This window comes from Garra rufa, chromosome 3, assembly GCF_049309525.1.
Source record: "Garra rufa chromosome 3, GarRuf1.0, whole genome shotgun sequence".
Lineage (NCBI taxonomy): Eukaryota > Metazoa > Chordata > Actinopteri > Cypriniformes > Cyprinidae > Garra > Garra rufa.
Window position 1 is genome coordinate 52132235 of NC_133363.1, and position 22112 is coordinate 52154346.

The 22112-nt window shown below is 33.2% G+C and overlaps 3 protein-coding genes across 3 annotated transcripts; 1 reads left to right on the forward strand and 2 right to left on the reverse strand.

Annotated features, from left to right (window-relative positions):
- Positions 1–1657: 1657 nt before the first annotated feature.
- LOC141331334 (RPA-related protein RADX) lies at positions 1658–10816 on the forward strand. Its single transcript, XM_073836359.1, is given in 16 exon segments — positions 1658–2368; positions 3383–3534; positions 3959–4130; positions 5545–5653; positions 5756–5796; positions 5799–5846; positions 5924–6049; positions 6121–6228; positions 6713–6886; positions 7080–7201; positions 8036–8109; positions 8380–8442; positions 8525–8574; positions 8909–9211; positions 9312–9464; positions 10679–10816. Coding segments are annotated over 16 exon segments (2412 nt in total). The 5' UTR covers positions 1658–1773; the 3' UTR covers positions 10801–10816.
- amdhd1 (amidohydrolase domain containing 1) lies at positions 10504–17990 on the reverse strand. The gene is made up of 9 exons (XM_073836360.1): positions 17014–17990; positions 15852–15958; positions 15709–15773; positions 15338–15615; positions 15022–15247; positions 11651–11775; positions 11473–11566; positions 11231–11391; positions 10504–11132 (listed from the first exon to the last, which is right to left on the reverse strand). The coding sequence occupies exons 1-9, from the start codon at positions 17151–17153 to the stop codon at positions 11027–11029; spliced, it is 1302 nt and encodes a 433-aa protein (XP_073692461.1). The 5' UTR covers positions 17154–17990; the 3' UTR covers positions 10504–11026.
- A 143-nt stretch (positions 17991–18133) lies between these two features.
- Positions 18134–19653, reverse strand: snrpf (small nuclear ribonucleoprotein polypeptide F). The gene is made up of 4 exons (XM_073836361.1): positions 19495–19653; positions 18753–18878; positions 18457–18521; positions 18134–18360 (listed from the first exon to the last, which is right to left on the reverse strand). Exons 1-4 carry the CDS (start codon positions 19495–19497, stop codon positions 18294–18296), a joined length of 261 nt encoding a protein of 86 aa, XP_073692462.1. The 5' UTR covers positions 19498–19653; the 3' UTR covers positions 18134–18293.
- Between the last annotated feature and the right edge of the window lie 2459 nt (positions 19654–22112).

Sequence of the window (22112 nt, forward strand, 5' to 3'; positions counted from 1 at the left end):
CTTTATTGTGTTTATTCATGTTATATTTGATTTCTATTTTTCTTATTGTTGTAATATTTTTTATAATATATTTATTAATTTATTTTATAATAAAAAGTACATTTCAGACATTTAATTTTTTCTTTGTTTCATTTTCTTTAGCAAATAAACTTCATATATACTTCATGTTCATATATCTATTATATATATATATATATATATATATATATATATATATTATATATATATATATATATATATATATATATTTCAATTTTATATCATTTTATATTTATATTTGTCTTTCTATTTGTTGTATTTATTCTGTCAATACTTGTTTCATTTTTTTCTTTATTGTATTGATTCATGCTATATTTTCTATTTTTCAGAATTTTAAAATAAAATGTATTTACTTCAAATTTATTTATTAATATGTTTTATAATAACAATAAAATTTCAGTAATTTCATTTTTTCTTCATATTTAATTTTCTTTTAGCAAATAAAATTCATATATACTTCATATTCATCTCTAATATATATATATATATGCATATATCAATTATAATTATATATAATTTTATATTATATTTTTCTTTCTATTTGTTGGGTTTATTCTTTGTCAATATTTGTTTAATTTATTTTTCTATTTTTCTTAATTTTATAATAAAATGTATTTATTGAAAATTTATTTATTGATCTATTTTGTAAGTAAAATTAAATTTCAGTCATTTTTTCTTTATGTTTAATTTTATTTCAGCAAATAAAATTCATGTATACTTCATATTCATATGCATAACTATTATATATTTATATACATATCTATTATATAGAATTTGTAATATTATATTATTCTTTTTATTTGTTGTATTTATTCTTTGTCAATATTTGTTTCATTTATTTCTTTATTATTTATTTGTATTTATTCATGATATATATGATTTCTGTTTTTCTTAATTTTATAATAAAATGTATTTATTTATTAAAAATGTATTTATGCATTATTACATTTTTTTCTTTGTTTGATGTTTAATTTTCTTTTATCAAATAAAATTCATATATACTTCATATATATATATATATATATATATATATATATATATATATATATATATATATACTGTATATATATTTTACAGTACGTTATAGTATATTTTATTTTCTATTTGTTGTATTTATTTATTGTCAGTAGTATTTGTTAAATTTATTTCTTTATTGTATTTATTTATGTTATATTTGATTTCTAGTTTTCCTAATTTTATAATAATACATTTAATTAATTTAATTATTTATTTATTAAAATATATTTATTACTCTATTTTAAAACATTTAATAATATATTTATAATATTTTAATTTAGATTAATTTCATTTTTTTTTCTTGTTTTTGTATGTATTCTTTCTGTTTTTGATTGTTACGTCTTTCTTATCTTTTGCTTATTGCTTTTTTAGTTTTATTATTTCTTTCAGTAATTGTTTTCATAATTATGGTCTAGATTTAGCCAGGATTGGGCCTTAGTTAAATTAGGACATTTAAGTAGCTTAAAAAAAAAAAAGTGCCCTAGAAAAAACATTACTGGTGTTCATCCCACAAATCAGTGGCATTGGCATATTTTCAGACATGTCAGTGCAAGTTGCTTTCAGTTAAGTCTACTCAAACATGCATTTTAGTCTGGCACTAGTCTTAAACCTTGTTTGTAAATCCGGGCATATTTTATTTTCGTTTTCTTTACATATTTCTGTGCCGTACTCAATCACCCATAATGCTTTGCGGCATTGTTATTGTGTCGCGTAAACATGGCGGCGCTGTCAAGCAGCTCCTCAGAGTGCGGCACACTCAAAAAGACACTACATCGGTTAATTTCCAACACGTCTGCCTCCCCAAGAGCACGAACCCGCTCGGAACCGCTGTACGTGATTTCTTTAGAGCGCTACGGCAGAGACGCAGACTTCGGGGTCCGTTTCCCGGACAGTATTTCCATGTCCGACAGTCTATTTGACGCTACTATCACGGATGGAGACTGTAAAATCCGCGTTTCTTTGGATCCAGTTGTAAACAGACTCATCAGCGTGAATAAACTCCACTGCGGCTCCGTCATACGACATGTGGAGTTCAGCCGCGGGGAAGACAGAGACGGAGACGGCGGTTTTTTTCATGTGTGCAGTCTGGAGGTGGACAGACTCTCTGGCGGTGATGCCGCTCTTCGGGCGCTCTCATCGGTCAATGTGAGGTCCATTCCCTGGATGGGGGCAGAGCCGAGCGCAGGACCCCTCAGAGCCCGCAGAAACTCCTACCTGCCGCTGTGGAACAATCACGACTTCTATGGGGAGGTGTGGCGGGACACGCCTCCCTCTGAACCCGACGCAGAGGACTCTGAGGATGAGATAGATGGTGTGTACAGTCCTATGGTACAGTACATGCATGGGCTGTAAGATGCCTACTGTAAGAGAATCACTCACTTATAAACGTTTTTGAACAGTAAGAATTCTCTTCTGCTCACCAAGCCTGCATTTATTTGATCCAAAATACAGTCAATCAGTAATATTGTGAAATATTTTTACTTTTTAAAATAACAGCTTTCTATTTGAATATATTTAAAACTGTAGTTTCTATGTGAGCAAAATTTTCAGCATCATTACTCCAGTCTTCAGTAATTTTTCAGAAATCATTCTAATATGCTGATTTGCTGTTTAAGAAACATTTTTTTTTTATTAGTATCAATATTTAAAACAGTTGAGTATTTTTTTTTCAGGATTCTTTGATGAATAGAAAGATCCAAAGATAAGCATTTATCTGAAATAAAAAACTTTTGTAACATACACTATAGAATTCAAAAGCTTGGAGTCAGTATAATTAAAAAACAATTATAAAAATTAAAACTTTTATTTAGCAAGGATGCTTTATATTGTTCAGAAGTGATGATAAAGACATTTATAATGTTAAAAATGTTTTCTATTTCAGATAAATTCTTCTGAACTTTCTATTCATCAAAAAAAAATGTATGTTTTCAACATAATAACAATAAATTATGAGCAGCAAATTAAAATATTAGAATGATTTCTGAAGGATCTTGTGACTGGAGTAATGATGCTAAAAATTTAGCTTTGAAATCACAGGAATAAGTTACATTTTAAAATATATTCAAATAGAAAACAGTTATTTTAAATAGTAAGAAATATTTCAGAATGTCACTGTTTTTGCTGTACTTTGGATCAAATAAATCCAGGCTTGGTGAGCAAAAGAGACTTCTTTAAAAAACATAAAAAAAAATCTATCTTACTGTTCAAAAAATTTGACTGGTAGTGTATCTTGACTCTAAAGTAGTTAACTTTTGTATTATAAACTGGATTCCAAAATTAAAATGTATAATAAAGTTCATGGATATGCTTTTATTTCTGATGGCAGATATCGGGTCGACGGTTTCGCTTGCAGAAGTACGCAGACGTTTCTTGAGTGGATCTCGACGGTACCGAGGTGCTCTGTGCGTGCGGATCCTTCACAAATCCAGACTGATTTATTATGGGAAAGCAGATCAGAAATGTGAATGTCCTTATAAGGTCAGAGGTCAAATATGAGACATCCTTTTTCATGCAAATTTATGTTGCCTGGAACCTGGTCATATTTTTAAAAACGTTATAAATTACATATTGTTTTAACATTTGTATTAATTTTGGAATCTTTGTATTAATTTGGCATTTACAAAGCAGAGATACAAAAATATTGTGATTCTGGATAATATTGGCTGAGTTTAGTGATTTTATTATTTCTGCATTTGTCAATTGTTGAAATTTATTGACTGATATTGTGAGCAATTGTTTCCACCTGTTTAAAGATTTTAGATTATTATAGTCTTAACTATTCAACATTCCCATCAATTATTTATGTCATCTCTATACCATCTGAACTACTTCATTTTAGTTAAGCATTACAAGATTGGTGTGAGACTGAATTTAACTTTATGCATCTATCTGTTTTTCTCAGGCAGAGTTGCAGGTCGGTGATGGCTCATCCAATGCCTGTGTTGTGCTGTGGAACTCAGTCTGTCTAGAATGGTACCGAATCCTACATCCAGGTCACGTTGTAAGATTGTGTCGCTACAGGGTCAAGGAAAGTTACAGCAGCCGAACGGGACAGGAATCAGAGCCACACATTGGTAGAGAGAACATTAAACTCATCTAACATATTATGTGTAGGCCAGATTATGCTTTTGATGTTAAAGTATTTTATGCTCACCAAGGCTGCATTTATTTGATCAAAAATACAGTAAAAACAGTAATATTGTGAAATATTTATACAATTTGACATAATTCTTTTTTATTTTAATTTATTTTCAAATGTAAGTTTTATATATATTTTTTTTTTTCTGGCTTTTTTATTCACTAAAAAGAACAGACTTTATTTAAAATATAATTTTTTTTGTAACATTAAAGTATTTTATGCTCACCAAGGCTGCATTTATATTGATCAAAAATACTGTAAAAACAGTAATATTGTGAAATACTTATACAATTTAACATAATTTGAACAGCATTTATTTAAAATATAATTTTTTTGTAACATTAAAGTATTTTATGCTCACCAAGGCTGCATTTATTTGATCAAAAATACAGTAAAACAGTAATATTGTGAAATATTTATACAATTTAACATAATTCTTTTTTATTTTAATATATTTTCAAATGTAAGTTTTATATATATATATATATATGTATAATTTTTTTTTTTTCTGGCTTTTTTATTCACTAAAAAGAACAGCCTTTATTTAAAATATAATTTTTTTTTTAACATATAATTATATAACATATAATATAATTTATACAATTTAACATAATATTTTTTTATTTGAGAATATTTTCAAATGTAAGTTTTATATATTTTTTTTTCAAGATATTTTATTTGCTAAAAAGAACAGCATTTATTTCAAATATATATATTTTTGTAACATAAATGACTTTACTGTCACTTTTTGATCATTTATTAATGTATCTTTGCTGAATAAAAGTTTTAATCTCTTACAAAACAAATTACTGACCCCAAACTTTTGCAGTAGATGAAATGGCTAAAAAATAACAGTAATATTGTGAAATATTTATACAATTTAACATAATTCAAACAGCATTTATTTAATATATATATATATATATATATATATATATATATATTAATATTAAAGTATTTTATGCTCACCAAGGCTTCATTTTTAATCAAAAATACAGTAAAAATAGTAATATTATGAAATATTTATACAGTTTAACATAATTCTTTTTTATTTTAATATATTTTCAAATGTAAGTTATATATATATTTTTTCAGGTTTTTTTATTCGCTAAAAAGAACAGCATTTATTTCAAATATAAATATTTTTTGTAACATTATAAATGTCTTTAGTCACTCTTTGATCATTTTAATGTATCTTTGCTGAATAAAAGTTTTAATGTCTTACAAAACAAAATACTGACCCCAAACTTTTGCAGTAAATGAATGGGATAAAAAAATATTTGTTCTTATTCATGGATGATATACATATTTAGTTTCTTTCTTTCTTTCTTTCTCTGTTCATCCTTTAGAGATCAGTCTTAATTCCAGGAACCCCACAGCTCAAATAACTATCATCCCTAAGAACCAGATTTCTCCCGAATGGATTTTACCAGACCTGCCTCATTCATTCATTTGTGGGTGTGTGTACAAAATCACAATATCAATATCTTCTGTAGTCTTAAATTGAAATGTATGACTTCTACGGCATATAGAAATTAATTAAGTAATCATGTTTTATAGGCAGGAGCTTCCTGGTTGTCCACAAGGCCACATCTGTGATGTCATGGTGTTGTGATCTTTGTTGGTCGACCAGAACGTGTCAGAAGGAAAGGTGAGGGATTTGTTACACACAGAATTGTGCTGAATTTGTATCTTTAACCAGTAGACTGAAAACTTTTCCTCTCGCAGATGGGCAAAGATCAGAAATTGAGGAATATCGCTGGCTTCAACTGGCAGACAGAACATCAGACAAGCCAATCATGATCAAGCTTTTCTCCACATCACAGCCTGACATTCAAAGCCGCATCTATCCAAGTAAATAGTTTTCTTCACTGTCTCTGTGCTGTTGTTATAGACAAACTATTAATTTAGATTTTTTTATTTAGTGGCGCTGCTTGTCTGCACTAGACTAAAGCTGATCAGAAGTGCAGTTGACAGAGCTACAACTTTTGAATATCTCACCAACACATCGCTGACCCAGGTTTACTGCACAGGTAAATAACACTCTTTTATAAACCAGACATATAATATGTGCATTAAATTGATCAAAAGTGACAGTAAAGACATTTCAAATAAATGCTGTTTTGAACTTTCTTTTGGTTTTCCACAAAAATGGTAGATAGTAAAGTGGTTTTCAGCATTGATAATGATAAGAAATGTTCCTTGAGCAGCAAATCAGCATATTAGAATGATTTCTAAAGGGTCGTCTGACACTGAAGATTGGAGTAATGATCCTGAAAGTTCAGCTTTGCCATTACAGGAATAAATTATATTTTAAAATTTTGTAAATAAGAAAATAGCTATTTTAAATTGAAACTTTTTGCTATATAACTTTTTTTTTACTGTACTTTTGACCAAGTCGATGCAGCCTGAGTTTAAGACACTTCTTTCAAAAGCATTTTTAAAAATCTGTAGTCAATGTAGACTTGTTTCAGAATGAGAAGAATCCCCTTCTGTAATTTTCAAACATAAAAACAGGCACAGGGTCTCACCCCGTGATGCCATACAGAGGAATACGGCCCATCCGGCAGTTTCTCCACTGGCTGAAGCATGTAGATGAGAGCAGTCTGCTGGAAAGAGCTGTGATTGGAGGATATTTCAGCTACCCGCCACTTCCTGTTTCACTACATAACTTCATGGAAAACAGACAAGGTGAGAAGCAGAAAATGTTTTGACAGTGTTTCAAGATTTTGCCAGTGTTCATATAAAAATGCTTATTTTTTGAATGGACCAAGCATGGAATAATGGCCTAAAATTGCATTCTGTAGTATTTATAGATTAAATTAATTCAGTAGTCAATTGTCTTAAAGCTCTTCCTGTCACTGATTTTAGTGTGTGTTTGCAGGGGAAGCTGGTCTCATCAGTGGAGGAGAGATGAAATTAGAGTGTGAGAAGTTAAATTATAGAGAGAAACGGCAGTTTGCTATTCAGTGCGTCATCACTGCAGCCTGCTACCATCATAGAGAGGTACATGCATAGACAACAACAAATAACCCACATTATTATACAACATACTGGATTAGTAAAATATTAGGTCCCACTTTACATTAGGTGGCCTTAACTACTATGCACTTACATTTTAAATTAATCATTTAGAACAATGTAATAATTGTGTACATACATTGTACCATAAAACCTATATTTAATTACATCTGTAATTAATTTCTGTAATTACCACTGTTGACCCATCCCTTACACCCTAACCCACCCTTAAACCTACCTATACCACCAAACCTGTCCATAACCTTACACATATCCAAACTTAATAGAGGCGAAAGTCAAGCATATAAGCATACATAATATAAAGTGTGACCAAATATTATTGTGAGACTCTTATGCACACCAAGGCTGCATTTATTTAATCAAAAATATGGTACAAAATCAGTAATAATATGAAATATTATTCCAGTTTAAGTAATTGTTTATCATTGTATTGCATTTTAAAATACTATGTATTTCTGTGTTGGCAAATCTGAATTACTTCAGTCTTTGATGAACATGATCCTTCAGAAATCATTTTAATATGCTAATTTGTTGTTCAAGAAACGTTTCTTAGTATTACAATGTTGATACGTTTATTATGGTATTAAAAAAAATTTCAGGGTAGCTTGATAAATAGTTCAAAAGAACACAATTTATTTTAAAATACATATTTTTGCAACATTATAAATGTCTTTACTCTCACTTTTGATCAATTTAATGCATCCTTGTTAAAAAATAAATAAATAAACGGCTGACCCCAAACTTCTGAACAGTAGTGTACCTCTCTTTTTTATATCTCTGTTTTCTTCTTTTTTATAGGACAGTGGGCGAACACAGTATTCAGATCTTCCATTAGCTCCACTCAGCCCTAGAGTACGACGGCAAAGAGAGGGGTGTGTGTTATTTTGGGTTTCTGATGTAATAAATATGGATAAACCTATCTAAAAAATGAAACACAGAAGTGCAGAAGTGTAAATGAGATTTGATAGCTACTGTGGAACTTGACAGCAGCTGTTCCCCTTTAATGTCATTGTGTGAAACTGAGCAGCTAAAGCCCTCCTTTTTATTTTCTTAGAAGGAAGATCAGATGAGATTTTTTTTTTATTACATTTTAATTTTTTGGGTGAACTGTCCTTCTTTATTTTTAACTGTTTTAACCATAGGTCTGAACCTCACAGGACACCCGTGAAGAGGAAACTTTTCAGCAGTACTAGTCCTAGAAAGCGGTAAGAATGTGTAGTTTCTGTCCAATAGAGAAGAACTGCTGTTGGGGTATAATGTAAAGGATAATAACACACTCTTTCTCAGGTTGGCACCACCTCTGCAACCACTTGCAACAGAGGATGATGCGGAGAGAGGTAAGAACCATAAATATTCCTGGATATTAATGCACCCTGCACAAGGATTAGTTCACTTTCAGAATAAAAATTTCCTAATAATTTACTCACCCCCATGTCATCCAAGATGTTAATGTTTTTCTTTCTTCAGTCAAAAAGAAATAATATTTTTTGAGGAAAACATTCCAGGATTTTTTTTCTATATATTGGACCATCGCTCATCACGATCCCATCTGAGGAATAAGGGTTAATAATCCTTTAACCAGACTGCTAATCAGGATGAGCAATGAATATTGACAAAAATCCCTTCTCTAAAGCAAATTGACTCAGATTTGCTATGAATTTCCCTGTGCAGATTTTTCCCTGTTTGATGGTGCCATGGAGTTTCTAGTCGGAGAACAGGAAGATGACAGTAATGACGAAGATGATGACGAAGAGTTCTCAACGCCACCCACTAGCCCCATGACCTCCCGCCTGGGACTGACACGTGTTGCAATTGAAACTTTGCCACGGGTTTTTTGTTATGAGCGGCGACATGTTCAGGCTGTTGCTGTGGGGCTACAGGTTAACAACTTTCACAAGCTCCTCCCACAAAGAGAGCTGGAGTCATTTAGCCCCGCCTCTTGCTACACTGGCTACTTCACTCTGACAATGAGAGGTGTACATTTTAAAAGTTTTTTGCATGAAGTCAGAGTCTTAATCACAGTGTGTTTGCGGTATTGTGATCAAATGTTTTTTTTTTTGTTTCCCTACTTTAGCTCTATCAGATGGAGTGATGCTTGATGTTCTGTTTCTGCCTGCTGCCCCAGGAAACTTGCACTGGATGCCCCTCCCCCTGTCACACAATAACTCCTGGGAGTCTATCCTATCACACGGAGGCTTTTCACCACATGCCCCGCCCCCAAGCCCTGGTAAATATGAAGCAAATGGGCTTTATTTTTTCAGAACGTAAAATGTGTTTCATACTTTAATTCATTCCGATAAAAGAGGGGCAGAGTTTTTTTTTTTAATACAGTTAAGGTCAAATGTTTACATACACCTTGCGGAATATGCAAAATGTTAATTATTTTATCAAAATAATAGGGATCATACAAAATGCATGCTATTTTTTCATTTAGTACAGACCTGAATAAGATATTTCACATATAAGACGTTTACATATAGTCCACAAGAGAAAATAATAGTTGAATTTGTAAAAATGACCCTGTTCAAAAGTTTACATACACTTGATTCTTAATACTGTGTTGTTACCTGAATGATCCACAGCTGTGTTTTTTCTTTTTTGTTTAGTGATAGTTATTCTTGAGTTATTTGTTTGTCCTGAACAGTTAAGCTACCCACTGTTCTTTAGAAAAATCCTTCAGGTCACACAGATTCTTTTAGTTTTCCAGCATTTTTGTGTACATGAACCCTTTTCAACAATAACTGTATGAGTTTGAGATTTATTTTACACTGAGGACAACTGAGGGACTCATATGCAGCTATTACAGAAGGTTCAAACACTCAGCTGATGCTTCAGAAGAAAACACAATGCATTAAGAGCCGGGGTGAAAACTTTTGAACAGAATGAATATGTGTACATTTTTCTTATTTTGCCTAAATATCATATTTTTTTCATTTAGTACTGGCCTTCAGAAGCTACAGAAGATACTTACAAGTTTCCCAGATAACAAAATAAGTTAAATTTGCCCTGAAGTTTTCACCCCCTGGCTCTTAATGCATTGTTTTTCCTTCTGGAGCATCAGTCAGCGTTTGAACCTTCTGTAATAGTTACATATGAGTCCCTCAGTTGTCCTCAGTGTGAAAAGATCCCAAAATCATGCAGTCATTGTTGGAAAGGGTTCAAATACACACAAAATGCTAAAAAACCAAAGAATTTACCATTTTGCAGATTCTGCAAGGTGTATGTAAACTTTTGACCTCAACTGTAAATCAAGTATATGGTAAAACTTATTATACATGAAAATGATTTTTATTTTAATCACATAAAAATAACAACTACCACTAAAAACTGACCACACAGCAATTCTTATTTGTCCTTTTTATTTTGATTTTTCCTTTTTTATTTCACGTGGGAATATATTAGTTAAACATTTAAATCTGGTTTCTCTTTCTTCTCCAACAGCGGACTTGATCGCCACTGCAAATCAATTGACCAATCAAAGACTGCTGTGTGTGTTAGATGCCTGTGCACTAGGAGGAGACAAGATGGAACTGGTACTAAACCGTGCATTTCCTTTACGATGACAGAAACATTTTGGAGATGGAAGGACACACTGATACACAAAAAGTTTGTATGATTTTACACAACTTTTGTAAACAGAATCACCTTTAAATTTGTGTGAATATTTATACAAATTATTTATTAATGTATTCCTATCAACAAAACATGTGGTTTACTAGCCACAGTAATGAAATTTTACCACACAATCTTGTGTTGCTTCATTAAGGGTTTGGCCATGGTGCAGGATCCTCAAAGATTCAAGACTTTGTCATTTTCATAAACAATCTCGCCTTTGATAATGACATGTTGGATTAGCTCCTGATGGCCCCCAAACTGGTAGACCAGATGTTCCCACCTGCAGCAGAGGGGAAGATAACTCAAATTACATAAATCTTAATGAATGACAGCAGTTGCCCTCGTAGATCTCTAGCTATTGTATGCATATGATCTAACCGTGGTGCATTGATGATCACAAGGTCTCCCTGTTTCCCGATTTCAAGCGACCCATGCGAATGTGAACGGTTGAGAGCGTAGGCTGCATTTATAGTACTTGCAGCCAAAGCTTCTGGCATAGACATCTTCATCAGCACACAGGCCAAGTGCATCACCATAGGCTAATAAACAAACAGACACAATGGAATGAAATGGATAACTTTTGATAACTTGTTTAAAACAGTTTTGAGTATTATGGTCACCATTGAGCAACAGTAGGCATTAGGGTTGAAGTCACTGCCAAGGGCCACTATAACTCCAGCATCAAGCATATCTCTCGCGCGTGGTGGAGAAAGCCTTCAACATACGCAAGAAGAAATCAAATTTCCCTAAATAATTTTATGTGTAAAACAAGACAAGTTCAACATTGTGGCTATTTACCTTAATATATAGGCAGTGGTGGGCAGGAGGACCGCTGATGTTTTAGCTTTTGCCATCGCAGCAATTCCATCATCTGTCACTTCTTCTAAATGGCTGATGGCTAAAGCACCAAGTTCTGCCCCAAGCTGTTAAATTGGAGGAAAAACAGTGATTGTTTGAGGGATTAGCTCACTTTCAGAAAAGAAATTCCCTGGTAATTTACTGCCACCCATGTTATCCAAGATGTTCATGTCTTTCTTTTTTCAGTCGAAACGAAATTAAGGTTTTTGAGGAAAACATTCCAGGATTTTTCTCCATATACTAGACTTCAATGGGGATCAACGGGTTGAAGGTGCAAATTGCAGTTTCAATGTAGATTCAAAGGGCTCTACACGATCCCAGCCGAGGAATAAAGGTTTTATCTAGCGAAACGATTGGTCATTTTTACAAAAAAAATAACAATTTATATACTTTTTAACCACAACTGCTCATCTCATCTTTCTGAGGACTTCTTGAGATACTTTTGTGACAAAGTTGCAAATTTGAGAGCTCATATACAGGTTACAGATAACCTTGAGCTGCCACCTTCAAATCCAACACCTCCTAGGACTACATTCATTTCTGTATCTCTACAAACTGTCAAGGAGGTGATCACAAAATTAAAACCCTCTGTCTGTCCCCTTGATCTAATACACCCTCGCTTTTTGAGGCAAATGATTGATACCGTCGGTCCAGGGCTGGTATCATTGTTAAAGGAACACTCCACATTTTTTGGAAATAGGCTCATTCTCCAAGGCTATTAGACCAATATAGCATCGCGTTCAAAAATGACCAACGAGTTTCACTATTTTTCCTATTTAAAACTTGACTCTCCTGTAGTTATATTGTGTACTAGGCCGATAAGATCCGGTCTTAGTACACGAAATAACTAAAGGGTCAAGTTTTAAATAGGACAAATATCGAAACTTGTTGGTCATTTTTGAACAAGATGCTATATTGGTCTCATAGGATTCAATGATCTATGCTAAGCTATGCTAAAAGTGATATCGCCAGAACAGGAGAACGGCTGAATGGATTTCAAAATAGTAAAACTCAACTTATTAACTCGGGGGGAGTTGGAGAATGAGCCTATTTCCAAAAAAAGTGGAGTGTTCCTTTAAATAACTGTTTGAAATCCGGGACTATTCCAGATGACCTGAAAATGGCCATAGTTACTCCAGTTCTCAAGAAGCCCTCTCTTGATGCCTCTGTTTTAGAAAATTATAGGCCAATTTCGGCTTAACCATTTATCTCAAAAGTAATGGAAAAAACTGTGCTTCTTCAACTTCAGTCTTTCTTAACTAATAATCACATCTTTGAAAAATTTCAGTCTGGGTTCAAATCACTCCACAGTACTGAAACTGCCCTTTATGTGATATTTTAATGACTACTGACTCTGGTGCTTCTGCTATTCTAGTGATGCTGGACTTATCATCTGCCTTCGAAACTGTCGATCACGAGATTCCCATTTCTCGTTTGGCATCTTATGTGGGTCTGGGGGGGGGGTGGTTTTAAATTGGTTTAAATAACAAATAGGAGATTTGTGGTAAAAATTGAAAGTTTTCTTTCGACCCCAGGCAATTTAACCTGCGGAGTTCCACAGGGTTCTATCTTGTCTCCGGCTCTCTTCTCTCTCCATCTTCTTCCTCTGGGCTCTATCTTTAGAAAACACGTCTCATTTCACTGTTACGCTGATGATCTACAAATTTACTTGCCTTTGACAAAGAATACAAATTTCACTGTTGATACTGATGTCAAATCATGGCTTTCAAAAAATGTTGTTCTTGAACTCCGATAAAACAAAAGTTATCATTTTTAGTTCCCCCGAACACAGGGCAAGTATTCAACTCAATCTCGGGACCTTAAATTCCTTCATCTCTCCCTATGTCCGGAATCTGGGGGTGGTGTTTGACGATTCCTTAAAATTTGATAAACAAATCAGTGCTGTAGTAGGTTCCAGCTTCTTTTATCTTCGTTCCCTTTCAGTTCTCTCAAAAAGCTCTCTAGAGGTTGCTATCAATGCCTTTATTACGTCTCGGCTGGACTATTGCAACTCTCTTTACTTTGGTATATCAAAGTCACAAATCTCTCGGTTACAAGTGATTCAAAATGCGGCAGCTCGATTCCTGAAGTGGTGTAAAAAGTTTGATCATGCCACTCCCCTTTTGCAATCATTGCACTGGTTGCCAGTCCATTATCGAATTGAGTTTAAAATCCTACTACTTGTTTACAAATTACTTAACAATCAAGCTCCGCCTTATTTGTCCGATCTACTCCACCCCTACACCCTGGCGAGGGGACTAAGATCAGAGGGCAAACTTCGCCTCCGAAACCCCTAGAACTCGCTTAAAAACCAGGGGGTCTAGAGCCTTTGAGGTAGCTGGCCCCACCCTCTGGAACAACTTACCAGTTCACATTAGAATGGCTTCCACTTTATCTAAGTTCAAGTCATATCTTAAAACTAATCTTTTCTCTCTGGCTTTTAACTTATAGTAGTGGTTTTGAATGGTTTTATTCTATTCTACTGTTTTTTCCTTTGTTATATTGGTTTGATTAGTTTTAATTTGTTTACTGAATTTTTATTTTGGGTATATATTATTGTTTGTTGTGCAGCACTTTGGTTGGCTCTGTTCCGAGTTAAAATGTGCTCTATACTGTAAAAAGTTTTCACCAGATTTAACTTAAAAACCTAAGTTCAGCAGCTGCCTTAAAATTTTAAGTTAAATCAGCTTAAAACTATAAGTCATTTTAACTCAAATAAAATAAAATGAGTTGATTTAACTTGTGAGTTGAAATGACTTAAGTTGACTTAACTTAAAACTTTAAGGCAGCTGCTAAACTTAAGTTTTTAAGTTGAAACTGGTGAAAACTTTTTACAATGTAGAAATAAACTGAACTAAAAAAAAACTTGCAATAGCTCTGCGATGCACATCTTCACACTCTGGTTCAAAAATGTAGAGTAGGGAGAAAACTTCCATCTCATTTTCACCTCATTAAGGTTAAACTTGTAAAAAGACAAGCATTTGTGGTTCAAAAGTATATAATTTTTCAGTTATTTTTTAGAAAATTCGCTAGATAAGAAACTTATTCCTCAACTGGGATTGTGTAGAGCCCTTTGAAGCTGCACTAAAACTGCAATTTGGACCTTCAACCCATTGATCCCCATTAAAGTCTACTACATGGAGAAAAATCCTGGAATGTTTTCCTCAAAAAATCTTTTCTTTTTGACTGAAGAAAGAAAGACATGAACATCTTGGATGACATGGGGGGTGAGTAAATTATAAGGAAGTATTTATTTTGGAAGTGAACTAATCCTTTAAGAACAACTCAAGTATGTGAGTATGCATACATACATGTGCCGAGTTCATTGGATGGAGTTCATCGCCATGAAAGTTGATGTTGAGGCCCATATCTTTGCCAGCTTTGAGTATGCAACGTGTTGAGTTCAGATCAAACACACCTTTCTCACAAAATACATCAATGTTGTCCACCTGCAGTTCGCCTGAAGCAATTTGCGTTTTTATCTTGGGCAGCTGCACTGCCACAATGTCCCGAGTAGCCTCCTCCATAGTTTTACCTCTGAGTGGAGACAGAAAATGCATATTTGACAAATTAAGAGTCGTCTACCGTTTAAAAGTTTAGAAAAAAGTGTCTTATGCCAATATGTACTTGGGTACTGCGTGGGCTCCGCAGTATGTTGCTGATATCCCGATTGGCAGTGAGTTTCTGGCTGCATTGATCACTCTCAGCATCTTGAGTTCAGTGTCTAGCTCAAGCCCATATCCGCTCTTACACTCCACCAACGTGGTTCCAGTTCTCATCATGCGCTCCAGACGGGTCTTTAAACCATCTAATAGCTGTCGTTCAGTTGCTGAGCGAGTCTGTGTCACAGTGAAATGGATTCCACCTCCTGCTTCATGCACTTCCATATATGTGGCACCAGCCAGCTGTAGACACAACAGGGATAATGATAATGCTTGATTACCCTTTGACACCAGATATATATATAATATAACATGCAAGAGAAGAGACAAATGGACCTTCATGGCAAACTCGTGCACTCTGTCTCCGGCCCATACTGGATGTGTGTGTGCATCAACCAGACCTAAAAATTATGTTAAGATTCTTTCAATTTTTTGTTAAAGGAATTGTCAACAGAAATAGTGGTAGGTGTAACACTTACCAGGGATAACACACATTCCAGAAGCATCCAGAACATTGTCAAACTTTGCTCCTTTGAACTGAGACTCAATGATGTCTGCCGGTCCAACAGCTTTAATTAGTCCATCACTATAGACACACATGGCTAAATGAGGACAGCCCATATACTTACACTATCAGTCAAAAGTTTTTGAACAGGTAATATTTTAATGTTTTTTAAGAAAGTCTCTAAAGCTCACCAAGCCTGCATTTATTTGATCCAAAATACAGCAAAAACTGTAATATTGTGAAATATTTTTACTATTTAAAATAACTGCTTTCTATTTGAATATATTTTAAAATATAATTTATTCTTGTGATCAAAGCTACATTTTCAGCATCATTACTTCAGTTTCACATGATCCTTGAGAAATCAAGTTCAAGATATATTTTTTTTAATCATTTTTATCATCAATTTTTTTAAACAGTTAAGTATATTTTAATAGGATTATTTAATTAATGGAAAGATCCAAAGATCTGCATTTATCTGATATAAAACGCTTTTGTAACATTATACATTGTCTTTCAAAAGCAAAAGTCAGTATATAATTTTTTTTGGCAAGGATGCTTTAAATGAAAAGTTATGATAAAGACAATTACAATGTTACAAAATATTTCTATTCCGATAATTGCTGTTCTTCTGAACTTTCTATTAATCGAAGCAAATCAAAAAAATTCTACTAGCTGTTTTCAACGTAAATGATTTTTGAGCAGCAAATCAGCATATTAGAATGAGTTATGAAGGATCTTGTGACTGCAGTAATTTTGCCAAATATTCAGCTTTGAAATTACATTTGAAAATAGAAAACAGTTATTTTAAATAGTACAAATATTTCAGAAATGTTACTGTTTTAGCTGTACTTTGGATCAAATAAATGCAGGCTTGGTGAGCAGAAGGGAATTCTTTAAAAACATTAACTTTTGACTGGTAGTGTATGATTAACAGTTACTTTAAAAAAGGACAGCTTTATGGGTTTTTTTTATCAACATAATGCAAAAATTTTCAAATCGGTCTTAAATGCTTTAGTTTGTTTTACAATATTCTACCCTAAACATACATTTACCATAAAAAATGCTAACAACCACGAACGTTTTCCAAAAGTTAAACTCATGCTGAATTCATTGCACAATTAGTGAAAACTTACTGTCCAATCAACACACTGCCGTTCTCAACTACAGTCAGCGTCTGCATCCCATCTCTGGTAAGATACCTTTCACCATTTCTGCAAACTAGAACCACTTGTGTTGCATTCTTGACGAAAAGTTTGAAACTGCTCGCAGACATTGTTAGGTTTACTTGTGTGCAAGTTATTCAGAGCAGAGCTCAGGAATAAAAGAGTGGGTAAATATTTAGCGAAGCCAAAATTGAGCAACTTGAACGAAGGTCAGAAGGGAAACAGGTTAAATGTTCAGTAAGGGAGGAGCTGTTGGGGTTCATGTGATTTATGTGTGTGAGGTAAACAAATGTTGTCTTCGTTCTGAAAAGGTAAAAAGAAAGATAAGTGGAATGAATGTGAACTACAGTGGTCCACTTTATTTTTCACAAAAAAAATCTGCAGAAAATGTAACATTTATTTTCAAACAATGATAAAGCATGGTTCTATTTAGGTTTGCACAGGTCCTAAAACTTTCATAATACACAAAATGCAAGTAAAAAAGTGTTTTTCCTTTTCTTGTCTGTATAATTTTACAGAACAAATCTGTCTAAAGCTAAATGTATTAGTTTAATGTTAAATAATAATATTTGCACTATTTAAAGTAACTTTTTTCTTTTTGAATATATTTTAAAATGTAATTTATTCCTGTGATTTCAAAGCTGAATTTTTAGCATCATTACCCCAGTCACACGATCCTTCAGAAATCATTCTAATATCCTGATTTGCTGTTCAAAAAGCATTTATCATTATGTTGAAAACAGTGGAGTGGACTTTTTTCAGGTTTCTTTGATGAATAGAAAGTTCAGAAGAACAGCATTTATCTGACTTTTGATCATTTTAAAAAGTATACTGAGCTTTACATCTCACATAAATACTGATCTTTGAATCTTTCTATTCATCACAGAATCCTGGAGAAAAAAAAAAAAGTACTTAACTGTTCTAAATATTGATCATTTTTATTTTTTTTCTGTTTCTTGAACAGCAAATTTAGCATATTAGGATTATTTTTAAAGGATCATGTGTTAACATTATCAAAAACATGTTAACATTTGACTGTTTTTGCTGTACTTTGGATCAAATAGAAAAAAAGAAAGGAACAACAAAAATATACAAACAGCACAATTTATTTGTCATTGCGCCCCCAATAACTTTTACAGTGTAAAAAATAACTAACAATTTTACAAAGAAAAGAGACAAAGCTTCACATAAAACTGAGACAAACTCAAACCAATAAATCAACCAATCCGATTAGAAAAAGAAATCGCTCATCATTCTCTCATCTCGCCGTCTTCTTCCTCTTCTTCTACTCCTCTTATGTACAAAACGTTATTACACCTACAGAAAAAGAAAACAAATCAGTATTATTTAATATAAAGGAGGCATTTTCTATTATTACAGAAATGTAAAATGAGTTTCAATACAAAACTTTACCTGATAAGCACCTCACCAAGATGTCCCGCTAATGCTCCATCCACATACTCTTCTGTGTTGGCCAACTAGATATATCAGAGAAACACAGCTCAATTAGCCAATATAGATTACTTACAATGTTTAAGTTCTGTTGAATCTATAACAATCAATATAAACTTATATGTAAGCAAGGGTTTAAATTCCACTAGATACCATGCTGTGTCCCACTTAGTTTATATGGATATTGTATGTAGCAGATCAAAACACCAGAATCAATGACTGATGGATTTATAATCCTAAATTATAATCAGACATACCTGCATGTTCATGTAGCCGTCCACCGATACCAGGTAGCCCTTGTACTCCATACCCCACTTCAGCTTCACCATCACAGGTTTTCCCGTGAGACCGTTCAGAAAGGGCTTGGGGTTCAGCGGCAAACTCTGCAGAAAAGAAGGGGAATTTAATATAATTTAGAATCAATCCTGAAGTATTCCAATTAAACTTTTTCATCGAGTTCCATTAAAATACAACTATTCTAACAGTCACAAATAAGACTAGATCTTTGATAGAGTAAAATGCTTCTGATGAATATCACAGGAAATTAATATACCAATAACTGTTAAGGAAAAAAGACACTACTGCATAAAATGCGGGGTTCTGATGAATATTTGACTAGCATGAACTTTAGTTAACCGTCTTATAGCAGTCTTGTTGGATTCCACTGGAATTAGTTGGCGAATAAACAGAAACACTGCACAGTGCACACAGATCTTTAAGATTTTCACAAGGGAACCAAACGAGCTTTCTACATAGAGAGTGTATTTTAAACACTACTTAGGGAGGCTGCTGACTAGGCTGCAGCACAGCAAGTCAAAGCATTGATCAAGCCAGATCAGAGTTACTAACAAAACATTGATCACTACTGAAAACAACGTCCACTCTACGTTTCAGATGCTAACAGGCCGCATTATCTGCTCGTTTATGAATGAAAACCTCCTCGCTCTTTTACAAAACCTCAAATATTAAGTCAAAATTAAAAGAGTCTATTGAACTTACCATGACTGGGCTGCTAAAGTAGTATTTCGGAAGAAAAAATTGTTTATTTAATTAGCATATGCTATCGTAGCACACTCGCACACCTTGCAGCCGATCGAGGGAAGGACTACGAGCGCACTTTGACCGCACCGCGGGAGAGAAAAGCGCGTCTGATCACAGCGCCACACGCAGAACTGGCGTGTTATAGCACCATCTAAACACAACGGGCCCGAGGTGCGTTTGGTTTGAGTAGTATGAAGCTGCAGACTCGGAGCCTGCTGCATCTACAGTCCCGCACCCAGAGTCCCGCATTCTCAGACCCCTCGTTTTTCGCGACAGCGCCACCTTTCAAATTGGATCGGATAAACACATGGATAAACACGTGAAGTATCGTCAATTTTATTCAATGATTTCTTTTTTAATCAAACTACTTTATAGCTCATCGATACACCAACATATGAACAGTCTATTTAATATTTGTAATGATGATAGCTAACGTTAGCCTTTAACCTTGGACTTTTTGTAGACAAGCCATTGTAAAAAATTTGGTTAAATTTAGTTGACATTAAAGTAGACCAATTAAATACATTAAGTGTGTTAATATCAAAGAATGTCATCATTAATTATTTAATCAGATTTACCTTTTTTTAATTATCGGAACTTTTCTCCTAAAACTATAAATTGAATTAATTAATGCCAGAGTAATTATTTTACTTTATATAATTTATATAGACTACTTAAATTAGTTCTTAAAACGTAAGTATTAAAATGGATCAATATTAATTTTACTGTTTTCTTTTTCCTGAGGTAGGCCCGCACATGTTTGTCAATTGGATTGTTTCTATTATTGCCATATATGAAATGTTTTATACATTAATTAATTAATGTATTTATTTATATGGACAGGCCATCATTCATGGCCTATGTGAGCTGCAGGCATTATCCTGGCAGGAGGCTGAGGAGGTGTTCCTTCGTGGCCCTACTTATCACCCTAGGTATGATTGTAATTTGCATTTGCAAAAAAAATATTATTATTACACAATATTTTTGACAATGGCATTCATCTTTTATTTTAGTGAAGTTGAGGAATTTGACCGGGTGATTGCAAAAAGAATGAGAAAAGAAGCAACATTTGCCTCCCAGAAAGTAATTATTTTACCTTATGCATTTACATTACATTTTATATTTATTCATTTAGCAGACGCTTTTATCCAAAGCAACTTATAAATGAGGAGTTTTTTTTAATGCAATTGAAGACGAAAATAAAGTCACTAACACAATTCTTTGCTTTGTCCTGTTTACAGCGTGATGACAGTGATTAAGGTGATCGTTAAATAAAGTACAGAATTGTTCATTATTGGTGTTTTGTCTATTATTTGAGTTTTGCTTCACATTCAAAATATCAAAAAACAGGTTTTGTAATGTTAGCATGGTATAATGTTAATTAGACCATTATATGTTGAGCTGAAAGAAAAAAATGGAATTTGAAACATTGTACAAAAACAAACTAAAACATTGTAGCAATGTAATGTCACATAATATTTTTCAGATGATAGTTCAATTTGTATTTGTATCGGTTGCATCAGTAATTTCCTTTCAATTACACCCACTCTCAAAAAATAAATACTGGGTAATTAGTTAGTTTGAGAACACAATGATTTTTTTTTTTTTTTTGGCACATGCATTAAGTATTTAAGTATATATAAATATTTATTTGGATAACTTTAAATAAAAAGAGACCGTAATATTGCATTCTAATGTTTTCAATGGCATTTGGATAAGGGTGTTATACGATCTTCCGAACAGCAGGAGGCGCTGTCTCGAAAAACGAGGGGTCTGAGAATGCGGGACTCTGGGTGCGGGACTGTCGATGCAGCAGGCTCCGAGTCTGCAGCTTGATAATGTTGTTTGGTTTCCCAAAAGCATCGTTAGCTAACTATGGTCGTTAGTTCCATTGAACTCTATTTGTAACGACGGAACTTGCGACCATAGTTGCTTCCGGGAAACGCACATAATGCACATAATTATTTTATTCCAGGCTACCCATCCTGAGGTGTCAGGATGTTAATTAATTAAGTGCATTTCCCAATTCCTACGAAACAAACAAACAAAACAAATAAATGAATACATTGCAATTAGGTCTTACACAGATGATTCATCTTCTAAATCTAAAGACTTGTCCAGTAGCATTTCATTAACATTTATTTAAAAGAGGTCACTTGTGACTCTGGACCACAAATCCATGGGTATATTTGTAGCAGTAGCCAAAAATACATGGTATGGGCCAACAATAGTTTTCTTTTATGCCAAAAATCAACTTTTTTTTACTACTTTTTTGAGTAGTAATATGCATAGCTAAGAACTTAATTTGGACAACTTTGAAGGTGATTTTATCACCAAAATTAAAAAAAAAAAAAAAAAAGCTATGTGTGTATATATATATATATATATATATATATATATATATATATATATATATATATTATTAATATTATTATTATTATTATTATTATTATTATTATTATTTATTTTTTTTTTTTTTTTTGCACCCTCAGATTCCAGATTTTCAACTAGTTGTCTCTTGGCCAAAAATTGTCCTCTCCTAACAAACCATTTATCACTAGAAAGCTTTCAGATAA

Bases quoted from the DNA above. Each gene is read 5' to 3' on its own strand.
- snrpf (XM_073836361.1), bottom strand. The intron at 18,522-18,752 runs GTATGTCTGATT...TGATATATCTAG, and splicing joins ACGGCTACATGAACATGCAG to TTGGCCAACACAGAAGAGTA. The intron at 18,361-18,456 runs GTAAAGTTTTGT...CTTTTTCTGTAG, and splicing joins CTTGGTGAGGTGCTTATCAG to GTGTAATAACGTTTTGTACA.
- amdhd1 (XM_073836360.1), bottom strand. From the start codon at position 17,153: ATGTCTGCGAGCAGTTTCAAACTTTTCGTCAAGAATGCAACACAAGTG. The intron at 15,959-17,013 runs GTAAGTTTTCAC...GTGTGTCTATAG, and splicing joins GGCAGTGTGTTGATTGGACA to TGATGGACTAATTAAAGCTG. The intron at 11,133-11,230 runs GTTAGATCATAT...CCTCTGCTGCAG, and splicing joins GTGATCATCAATGCACCACG to GTGGGAACATCTGGTCTACC.